Source organism: Parasteatoda tepidariorum, chromosome 7 (assembly GCF_043381705.1).
Source record: "Parasteatoda tepidariorum isolate YZ-2023 chromosome 7, CAS_Ptep_4.0, whole genome shotgun sequence".
Taxonomy (NCBI): Eukaryota; Metazoa; Arthropoda; class Arachnida; order Araneae; family Theridiidae; genus Parasteatoda; species Parasteatoda tepidariorum.
The window spans coordinates 4,859,995-4,872,460 of record NC_092210.1 but is presented as its reverse complement, the minus strand read 5'-3'; the positions used below and the strand labels follow the sequence as shown (position 1 = coordinate 4,872,460).

The 12,466-nt window shown below is 30.4% G+C and overlaps 1 protein-coding gene across 1 annotated transcript in view; it reads right to left on the bottom strand.

Annotated features, from left to right (window-relative positions):
• Positions 1-12,466, bottom strand: part of LOC107439313 (ankyrin repeat domain-containing protein SOWAHC) — a 127,419-nt gene that overhangs the window by 63,693 nt on the left and 51,260 nt on the right. The window contains exon 7 of the mRNA XM_071183008.1: positions 7,674-7,763. Within this exon, the coding sequence (XP_071039109.1) occupies positions 7,674-7,763 (90 nt within the window). The remainder of the gene's footprint in view (positions 1-7,673; positions 7,764-12,466) is intronic.

Here is a 12,466-nt window from a genome sequence, read left to right as displayed (position 1 = left end):
ACTTAGCATATACTAAATATATTTAATATACTCAATGTATTTTAAAGAATAATAAAATAAGAAAATTGTGATATAAGTATTAAAAGGATATAAACTCATGCTTCATTAAACTTAAAATTCTATAAGACAGTTCTTAAGAAAGAAAAAATAATAATAAAATTTAAGAAGGCCCAAGAACCAAACTTATTTTTATATTTTATAACCGTTGTTGGAAAGCAGACCCATTTTTGGGTTTACGAATACTCATGTTCAACTCTGTAGCGTTGTAATTTTGAACCCATTCCAGAAGACAAGTGAACTCCTGGATCAAGTATCGGGAGAAATTTGAATTTGTTTAGGGCTTCTTGATGGAATTAACCCACATTTGTGTTACGTGGAGAGGAAAATCACGAGAACCTCCACGCTGGGCCTGACCACAAGCGTCGGGGGTTGAAGAACGGAGTGAGCAGGGTCGGAACTTCCTACTAATGATAAAAATATTTCCCGATTTTTTTTATATTTTATTCCTAAAAACCGCCTTCTGTCCAAAACTTTTCTTTTTTCAAATTTCATACACGTGAGCCGTGGTGATTGGGTTCAAAATTAAAAGGCTACAGAGTTGAACATTNCAGACCCATTTTTAAGTTTACGAATACTCATGTTCAACTCTGTAGCGTCGTAATTTTGAACCCAATCCAGAAGACAAGTGAACTACTGGATAAATCATTTGGAGAAATTTTGCCTTCGTAGAGGACTTTTTGATGGATCTAACCCACATTTGTGTTAAATGGAGAGGAAAATCACGAAAACCTCCCACGGTAGGCCTGACCACAAGCGTCGGGGGTTGAAGAACGGAGTGAGCAGGGGCGGAACTTCCCGATTAACAATATATCCCGATATATCCGAACTAAAAATATTTCCCGATTTTTTTAAATATTTTATTCCTAAAAACCGCCTTCTGTCCAAAACTTTTCTTTTTTCAAATTTCATACACGTGAGTCGTGGTGATTGGGTTCAAAATTAAAAGGCTTCAGAGTTGAACCTTGGTAGTTGAAAACCCATAAATGGGTCGGCTGTTCAACGACGGTTATAAAATTTCATACACGTAATGCAGGTTTTTAGAATATCCATTTCTCGGTAAGAAAATCCTTGATTTGGAAGCCTTTCTTCTATCAACACAAAACTCTATAATATTAAGTAGCTGATTTTGAAAATTCCAAAATCCTCCTATTTAGAATTAGTTTTCTTAAAAGTATGTTTTTTTTTTATCATCGTATGTACGTAAGCCTAGCTACGTACATAACGAAAATCGGACGAGTTTGTGAAAAAAGGCGTGTACAGTATCTTTTCCACTTTTATAATCAAAATAAAGTGAAAGAAGAAAACCATTTTATCAGAGCTTTCGGAACTTATAAAACACCGATAGCTTTCTACAAAACAAATCTCAATTCAAAGTGGAAAAAGAAAAAAAAAAGACAATCCGATGAAAATAATACAGAGATAAAAGTGAAGCTTGGCTCAGGACACAAATCAAATGGAAATCGGGCCAGCTGGGGTCAGTCTTTTGGGATTCTCACTCCACCCCTTTTCCTAAGCAGCTACCCGATATCCGAGTGAAGTTAAAATACTGTTTCCTCCAAAAAGGAATATTTTGATGTTTGGGTCGAAATAAAGAAATTGTTTTACAGAGCATAAACAGAACAATTTAAAACCGATGTTGCTGATTTAATAGTAAGAGTGTGCTATACATACAAGGGGAATGAAAATTTGTTATGCATACAAGGCAAGGCGTGATGACTAAGGGGATAGAGCGTTCGCCTTCCAATGCAGTATAACCCGGGTTCGAATCCCAGCGACGGCTGGTTGATACAAATTCCGCTTCTGACTCGCACTGACCACAGTGCTTACGTAAAGTATCCGCAGTGGCAAACGGATCATGGGCTAGAGTACCATTGCCGTTAGGCTAACAGTGGGAGGTTTTCTTCTCCGAACGCAAATGCGGGTTAGTTTCATCAAAAAGGCCTCTATGAAGGTAACTTTCTCCCAATACTTGAATTCCCTTGCCTTCTGGATCGAGTTCAAAATTACAAGGGTGTTGAACATAATTAGTCGTAAACCCTAAAAATTGGGTCGGCTGTTCAACGACGGTTATAAAATATACATACAAGGGTGAATGAAAACTAATCTAACAAGCTACGCGATATCAATAATACCTGAACAAAAACAGGCTTGTATTCACAGTGCGTAAAGAGCACTGTAATAACCTTTGACCCAACGATAGGATTATTTCAATACTCGGACTAAATATGAATGGGTTAAGGGCCTTATCTTAAATATTATAATTCATGTTAACCATATTATTTACAAAATCAGAAACAAAAGTGAATAAATGTAAATTTTTCTTAGATGGATTCTTTAACTCAAAATATGAAAGGGGGACAGGAGTCTTGAAAATAGAGTGCCAATAGTTAAGGCAGAGTTAAAAGTTTTACGTATTTCGCTTTACTTTTGAAGAAGTCTTATTTATAAATTTTTTTTCACAAAAAAACGACCAATTGCTTTCTGGATTTTTCAATAAAAATTTTGGATTTTTCAATAAAAATTATTTAATTGGACTAAAAATTTGTGTAGCTCACAATTCAAAATTTTTTAGACCATTAGTTGATTAAATAACTAAGAAAAAAAAAATTTTTTTATCATAGAGTTTTATAATTGTGTGCAAAATATTTTGATTTGTTTCAGAATTTCCGGAGGTATGGCGCACGTATTTACAGTTTAATAATTAACATAGTTAAGGTTGGATCATTTCTAATTTCTGGAATTAGAGAAGCTACTAAATACTAAGTTCAATGAGTTGCAATTCTTATTTCTGGAATTAAACGAAATACTAATTTCTATCACTGCAATTTTTAAAATTTACTATCATTTCTAGAATTATAAGAAGTATTTATTCCACTCATTGTAATTTTTAGAAATATTAAATTTTGAAGTTATAAGAAGTACTAATTCCTATCTCTGGAATTCTTAGAAATGCTAATTTATGGAATTATAAGAAGTACTAATATCTATGACTGGATTTTCAGAAATACTAATTTTTGAAATTCTTAGCTTAAGTATACGTAGCTCAATAAATCTAAATTAATTAGCATATTTAAGGTTGGATCATTAAGATTGAGTCGAGGAACGTAAAAACGTATCATTAGATCCAAAGTTATTAAAGTGTTCTCTTTTTATTTTGCGCAATAAATAAACGGCGTTGATCCCAACATAAAGTTTCTCTCTTTACTTCGCTCTAACGATTTTTACAAAATAATAATTTAGATGCTATTTCTAAAGCAGAATAATATTGTTACGTTTTGTTTAAAGGGGTCATAGTATGAGGAGAATTCTTGCTCCTTTAAAGCGCAATGAATTATCACAAAAAGTATTATTTTCGGGAATTCTTAGAAATATACCAATTTCTGCATTTTTATTTTCTATTTCTTAAAATCTTCGGATTCCTAATTTCTGGAATTAGAGAAACCATTTCTGAAATTCTTATAAATGTTAAGTTCAAGAATTGTAACTCCTGTTCCTGGAATTCTAACAAATACTAATCTCTATCACTGGAATTTTTAGAAAAATTATAATTTCTGAAATTATAACAAGCATCAATTCCTATTATTGGAATTTTTAGAAATATTAAATTATTGAAGTTATAAAAAGTACTAATTCCTATCACTGGAATTTCTAGAAATATTAAATTTTGGAATTATAAGAAGTACTAATTCCTATCACTAGAATTTTTAGAAATTTTAAATTGTGGAATTATAAGTATTAATTCCTATCACTGGAATTTTTAGAAATATTAAATTTCGGATAGTAAGTACTAATCCCTATCACTGGAATTATTAGATATACTAACTTTTGAAATTCTAATTACTATTTCCGGATTTCTCATAAATTCTAATTTCGATTTTTTGAATTCTCAGAAGTGGACAGGTTTGATGGATATTATTAGTTTATTTCCGAGACGCATAAAAAAAAAAAAAAGAGAACGATATTTCAGAATACGTAATATTGTGTGGATATAATGCACTATAAACAAATGCCATGATCGAAATTCAACAAATTTCTTTCATATTTTTTTTAAAAAAAGAAATAGTTTTATAATATGAAATGACAGGGATGGCAACGACTCTAAATGGGGTGAACATGGCGGATGATCTGGGAAAAGGACAAAACAAACGATACAAGTCACAAAAGAGAGAAAGGCGTTTCTAAAAATCCAGAGAAACAAGTCCTTAATAAGTTTGTTTACGGAGAAAGCGCGGGAAAAGTCAGAAATTTTGTCGACTTTTAATAATAATATATACGCGATGGCTGAAGACACAGCTGAGATGGAGTGTTATAATAATGAGAAAACGAACAAGAAAATGAAAAGGGCGGGAAAAGCTGTCACAAGGAGTTTCAAAGCAATAACAATAAGAGAAAAGAGTTGCTCTTGTAATTCATTATTGAGCAATATTCTGTCACAAATCTAAGCTTAAAAGGGTTAGAATGAGGGTGGAAGTAGGATATTGTGGGGGAGGGGGGACTGCCTAATCGAAGAAGCACAATACGCTCAATAAAGAACCGATTCTGGGATATTTTAATTAAAATGTCTTCGCAGAAGAAGACAAAGGGGTCTCTGGAGGAGGAATGCTTTATTTATGCCCCATTTCAGAACTAAATGCAGCGATTTGTGAAATAAATCGTTCGATTCAAACAGAATAGGGAAAAGATCGGTCATCTTTCTTAACTCAGAAATTTAGAATGAAAGAAAATTTTTATCAGCTTTAAATAAAATGAAAAACAACGAAGATGCAGTGCTTTCATAGGTTCTTATTGTTTAAAAGAGTTAAACAATCGAATGCTACTTACAAAGCTTTTAAATAATTTGAAAAATCTCGATTTAGTTTCTTTTCTCCCCTTTGAATATTAACCGAACATTTATTTGTCAAAAATGAAAAAGGTGTTTAACATCTGTTATATGCATATATATCGAAAAATGCATATTGCATTACTTCAACCGAATTCATTTTCTGTGATTATGTTAACGGCTGTCTAAGTTAATTTTGAACTACATTGTTCATAAATAAGGGCTATTTCCCGCAAATGTTACTTTTTTTTTCTTCTAATATTTTAAGTTCTGTAAAAGTATTTAACGGAGGCAGGTTGGTCATCAGATTTTAACAAGAAAATTCATTTCGAACTACACATTTTTTCGGACAAAATACAATATTGCAAATGCATAGCTGCCAAAATGGATAGAAAAAAATCCAGTAGATTTTACGAAATAATATAAATTTTATGATAACTGTTGCCTAAGTAACTAAATATTTTACATATAGGGAATTTTAGAGATTTTTATTGCTATCAAAATACAAAAACTTTATTACACTAATAACTATAAATGGTTTGCAATATTTCCCATTCTACAATATTTTTAAGCAATTTATGATTAAAATTGTACGAATTTGAAATGGTTTTTAATACGTTAACTCATAATTTCAAATAGTAGTAGACAAGTAAATCATTATTGATAATTAAAAGATTTTATAATTTGAAAAGGGAGTTCTGAATAAAAATACACTGAAATTTTTAGAACAAAGAAAAAGAAAATATATTTTTTAAACTGATTACTATAAGAGATGCTCTCTTCATTATGCATTGGTAATACTTATTTAAATATTCAATTAAGCAATAAATTGTGTAAAAATTCTATTCTAATAGGGATTTTTTCGAAAACTTACTCAATTTCACGGAATATTCTAAAATGTACAAAAACCAGGAGAATTTTTATTATACCAATAGACCAAGAAGGAATGGGAAAATCCAGTAGTCTACTGGTAAATCCAGTAGAGTTGACAGCACTGCAAATGTCATTATATACAATGCAAAATTTCGCTATATTAAAAAATTTTGCAATCTAGTAAAAATCAACGGCCATGTTTGAGTCTGAGAGATGCAAATCGCTTTTTTCTTTTCTCTCGATCGATATTAAAAAATTGTAAGCGTCGCTGCAATTGTTATGAGTATTCAGCTTAATGATATATTTTGCTTTGCTGCGCAAAAACTATTAAACTTGGAAACATACAATTATGAAGATGCGTAGAAAATGCACGGGGATTAAGATGAAATAAAAAGAATTAAGAATCGATTATTATTTCGAAAATTATCAACTGCTAAATTTGTAAAAATATCATGTGGACTGATCTACTGCTTGCTGATTGCAGTTCCTGAGTTGAAATTTTATGGGCTTAAAGGGTCAATTTTTAATTATGAACTCAAGCGAGTTTTTTTTTTTTTTCTTTCGAAATTCCAATTTTTTCGGAAGTTATTGTTATTTTAAATGCTTTTTCGCGTTTCCCCCTCCCACTTTTTTTGCTTTAAATAATGATTGTTGATTGTAAAAGAGAAAGTGAGCAATTAAATGTTTCCAGAAATAAATCAACATTTATATTGAGATTTTTTAAAATACCATAAAACTCAAGAGATATTTTTAATTCGAACTGTTATACAATAAAACGTTATCGTTACAGGTTATTAATATACAAAATTACTTCTCGTTAATTACTTTTTACAATGACACATTCCGCATTTTTAAATTTAAATACATTTTCTTTTCAAGGATAGATTACTTTTCAAATACAGAGGTATCCGCCTATTTCGTTATGATTATTTCGTACGATTACATGCGATTTCGCATGATAAAACATATTATTTTCATGGAAATAGGCTTCAATTACATTATTCATTAAAGACACAAAAGAAAAGTTTTGAGCAGGAAAAATAATACTTTATTTAAGAAATAAGATGGTGTGCAAATGCACCACTGACCAAATTCTATTAACAAATCCTTTAGTTGAACACTAGATTTTTTAATGACATTTGTTGTATTTTTATTTTATTTACAGAGCTTGCAACTTTAAATCTACCATAAAAACACCTGATTAATACTCAAGTGGAATAATTTCACATTTTTAAAAAGTCAAATTTCTCAATAGCCGTTTTAAGTCAAATAACTAGAGAAGTTTGAAAATTTCGCAACAGAAAGTGTTTACTCCAATTGAATTACTAATATTTTATGTTTTTAAAACCCTTAAAAATAGCAGAGAAATAAATTTAGTGAAAAATAAACGTCACAGTGTTAATAAAAAAAAAATATTTATAAAAGTGGTATGTTTTTGCACCTTAGGCCGAGAATGGGTTAATAAAATTATAATAATGATTCATTTTATAAACAAAATGAACTATTTTAGGAACAGGAACAACTACGACGGTTGGTGAGTGGAGTCTCCAAGTTGCTTTAAATATTGACTCTAAAATACTTCTTAATTCTCAAATTCAAATAAAATACATTATTTATTTTTACTATAAAACATGCATAATTTAAGTAATGTACTTAAAGATATCTAAAAACAATGTAATCCCTGTTTGGTTGTTAATTTTAATTACGATAATTTATATTCCTCATAAATACATTTGCATGGATTCTCAAGTCACATGCTAATCGTAGAAATGCTCTGGATTTTTAACTATGTAAAGCTAATTTTGTTAAAAAAATTCATTCATAACTCTACGTCAGTTATAATGAGATTACCCATAAATCTTAGTTAAGCGTGTGAACTTTTAGTATGAAAATTCAGATATAGCACCGTAAAATGACTTACCGTTCGAAGGTTAGAATCAAGTTTATGGGTTCCAGCAATAAGCTTTATCACATCTAATTTTCCGTGCTTGGCTGCATAATGTAATGCCGTCTGGAAATAAAACATTAATTTAATATACATAATTACGTTAACATAACGTTAAATTGTTATTGCAATAATTTCAGCAACAATATAATTGCAAAATAAATACATGAATGTTTCTTTTCACAATTGGGTACTTGCGGTGACTAGTCTGTTGTTACCTGTATATCCAAAGTGGGGGGAGGAGGTCGGGTGTAAAATTAACCTTTACAATTGGGTACTTGCACTTCAAGAAGATGATCATGATACTCACATATATATTACCCATGACGTCAGTGTCAGCTGATCATTTGTAAGTAAAATGGCACGTCAATGTTTTTCCACATGAGTTAGAACGTTAATTAACGTGAAATTAAATTAATTCAGCGTCGTATCAAGCATTGAATTTGTTTAAATATAATTAAATATAATTCTAAAAATAATAAATAATTAACAAATAATAATTCCTAGATTTATTATTTGTTTATGTATTTTATTGCAACACGTGGTATTTTTTAATTTTGCGTACTGGGCAACTTCGATGCATAATTAGTTTATGCTCGACATGGCTTCGTGCCAGTCTTTATATTAAATAAGAAATATATGGTGAAAGAATCCTTCTGAAGGATTATAGAATGTATCACTTAAGAGAAGAATAAAAACAATGAAAAATATGACAACCGAAGCTAACGTCATCAGGAGGTACCAGTCCCAGAAGTCATAAGTTCAAAACCTTATCTATCGAGAGAGCACGACGATTGTCAACAAGTTTCTCTCTCTGTACCCCAAAAGTTTTGCCAAAGTCCAGGCCGAGAGAAAATTTCAATACAAATTACAAAAACCAAATACAAAAGTATTATAATACCTAAACAAATACAAAAGAATACAATGTTCAAAAACTTACTTCAAATTGATAAATCACAAAACCAAAGTACACGACTTACTACAAAGCCTCAACAAATTTGAAATTAACGAAAAAACAACGCCCACCCCCACAATTTATGCGCAGAAGGAAGAAAAAAGAAAAGTAAAGGAGCAAGAAAGCAGTTGCCATCATTAGTAGAAATGCTTAACCGGGGCAACTCGGCTAAGACTTGATCATGCCCTATTAAAAGAAAACGAAACTAACAATTTTTAATCATTTGTTAAAATTTTAAATTCAATATTGCAGAAATTAAAAGAAAAACCATTATTTTCCAATTTTTTTAAAAAAATTACTTGTTGCCTCTTGAAAGCTCTCAACATTATTGCAAATTTTATTAATTCTAGACAATTGAGAAAAAACTAAATTTTTGAAAATTTTACTGCACAAATTAGTATCAAAATTACAGAAAAAAAAAATAACCTTAAACTTAAAAGCCCTCCTTTTATCGGTATTGGAAATGGAAAGATCAGTTGTTAAGGTAAACAAAGCCAGGTTTCAACAACCAATCAGACTCGAGATACCCACACTACGTCACTTGCAGGTATCCCATTGTTTTAAGATGTTTCTTTCTTACTCAGTCGTCAGAGGGGGTGAGAACTAAAGTGACTGGTTTTTCAATTTTTTTCCAAAGCGAAATGTAATTAATGCTTACCAAAAGTTGCGAATTCATATTGATATTATGGACATTATTTTTGTTTTTTTAATCAAATAATATCTTTTGTGAGAAGCATTGTCTCAAAATTTATAAAACTTGAATAAAAACGCCTAAATTGTCACAATTTTAAATATTTTGTAAAACGGTTATAAATTTGTTCAGGGTGCGTAGCCAAATTATTCAACAAAAAATAAGCACCATTTAAGCACTTTTCAAGCAGTCAAAAAATATTTTTAAGCACCTTAAAAAAAATATAATTAGGCAGGGTTGGAAAGTTTTTCGACAATCGACTGTTTTATCTTGTTTTAACCGTCATGTAATAAAAAAAAAACCTTTGGCATTGTTTTTAACAATTGTCAAAAATTATGAAATTTTGAATCATGTAAAACGAATGGCGTTTTCATATGCTACGGACTGACTATACGCCGAATTAGATTGGGGTTGAATTAATTATGAAAACGTTGAATAAAACAATGTGTGTCTTTTTCCGAATCGAAAATCAACATAAAGGAAAAATCTCACTTTGAAAAAGGAAAAATTAAGCACTTTTTAAAAACACTCAATGAAAAAAAGCACCGTTAATGGCTTTTAAAAAACGAAAATCAAAAATAAGCACCTTTAAGCACTTTTTAAAAACGCAACGCACCCTGTTGTTTCAAGAAATGTAATTTATGATAAAAACGCACTTTTTAAATTGAAACAGAAACATTCTCTATCTCACTCCATCTGACAAGAAGAGACGTGTTAACTAGTTCGTTGTCGATTCACTCGATATCACGTGACAAAAAAATTCTTCCGGGCAGCTTGTGTCAGAAAAACGGATCAAGTTGAATACTATCATCCAACTATTTTTGCAGAAAATATGCTTCCTTATGATTATAAAATATTATTTATTAAATTAAGCTTATTGTAAAATTAAAAACTAAAACGATTGCTAAAAGAAAATAATATTTAACTGATTTTATCTTTAACCTCTTAACGCACAGATTTCAGTAGACAACAAATTTTTTTTCTGCAGTATCTTAAACTTGCTCTGTAATATTTTATTTCGCAGAACTTCATCGAATTTCCTGCAGCGTGCTCTGCAGTAACACAGCTTTTTATTGAATTAAAAAAAATTCTACTTTCGAAGTTTGTTCTTCGTTCAGTGAGCTATTATCCGATATTCAACGAAAACCCCAGACAACAGCTGCTGTCTTAAGTTAGGCGACAANCTAACGTTAAAATGTCATCAGTGATAGACGGATCATGGGTTAGAGTTCCCTTGCCGTCGGACTAACCGTGGGAGGTTTTCCTCTCCCTGTAACGCAAATGCGGGTTAGTTCCATCAAAAAGTCCTCATGAAGGTAGATTTCTCCCAATACTTGATCCAGGAGTTACCTTGTCTTTTGGACTGGGTTCAAAATTACAAGGCTAAGGACTTGAATATTGGTAGTCGTAAACCCGAAAATTGGGTTCGATGACGGTTATAAAATTAAAATAAAATACTTGACTCAGAAGTTCCCTTGTCTACGGTTTCGGTTCTAAATCACTAAGTTAAGGAGTTGCAGTTGATGGCTTAGACCCAAAAATGGGTCGGCTGTTCTGGTTATAATCTGATGATGATTATATATTCTGCTTGACTAAAACTTTCGTAAGGTTATCGTCATTTAGAATGAAAAGGATGCAGCGAGTAATACTGAATTATTTTGAAAGTTCTTAAAACATTTCATCCCTTCCCATCTTTAAAGAAGTGCAATAAACTTCTACTGATGGAGATAAAAACTAAAACCGAAGACTAGGTAAGGCGTGACAATAGATAAAAAATACGATCAACAAATGCGATCCACATTTTTCTGCAAAATCGTAAAAGAATGACACAATCCATGACGTGATTTTTACTTATGTTTATTTGAAAGCACTTTTCCGAAATTGTAATTTTCCACTTCATGTTAGGATATCCAGTTAGGGGAGGTTGAACTAAATGGTTGCAGTTAAGCCATTTTTATGACTGGTGCCCTGACCCAGACAGTGGAATGGGGATTTTTTGTAACTAAGTGCGGCGACACAAGAACCATTACACTCATTCTTAAGTTGATGATCTATATACCAGCGGTTCCCCTATTTTTTTTTTGGTTTTAGAAACCATTTTTCAGCGGAACTCCAACTTTATAAATAAAGTTAACTAAAAGCACAACTTTGTCAATAAAAGCAATTGTGCATAGATTAATTAAAAGTAGGACTACTAATTATTTTGAAAACATTTAATAGAAAGATTAAAGAAAAATTTCATCATAATCGATCGACCATTTTTCAGCCACTTTATAAATAAAGATCACTAAAAACACAACTTTGTTAATAAAAGCAATAGTGCACATATTAATTAAAAGTAGGATTACTTTTTGTTTAGAAAACATTTAACAGAAAGAATAAAGAAAATTCCATCGTTCATTTCATCCTAATTGAACGATCATTTTTCAGCGAAACCCCAACTTCATAAATAAAGTTAATTAAAAACACAACTTCGTAAATAAAAGCAATTGTGCAAAGATTAATTAAAAGTAGGACTACTAATTATTTTGAAAAAATTTAATAGAAAGATTAAAGAAAAATTTTATCCTAATTGATCGACCATTTTTCAGCGGAACCCCCACTTTATAAATAAAGTTGACTAAAAACACAACTTTAATAAAAGCATTTGTGCACACATTAATTAAAAGTAGGACTACTAATTATTTTGAAAACATTTAACAGAAAGAATGAAGAAAATTTTTCATCGTTTTTCCATAATAGTCCTAAAGTTTGGCAGTTGAACTTTTAAATCAGGAGGAGCATATAGTGAAATTTCTTTTAAAATTCTTTTTGGTGTATGCTTAAGTTGGAAATAAGTAAAATAATTGAAATTATGGTTTTCGTTAAAATGAAAATAAAAATGAACTGTTATAAATGTTGACAATGGTTATTAGGGAATGTTGAATTTATTTATTTTATTTTGAAAAATTAAATGCGTAATATTAATGCTAGTTTTATAAATGAATATTTTTTTCATACTTAATTCAATATATTGTTAAGAGAGAAAAAAAGTTTTTTTTTTAAATATTGTCCTTTTAATTTAAATATTAAATAATACAAAGATTATTAATTGAATCTAAATAAAATTATAAGTTTTAAAAA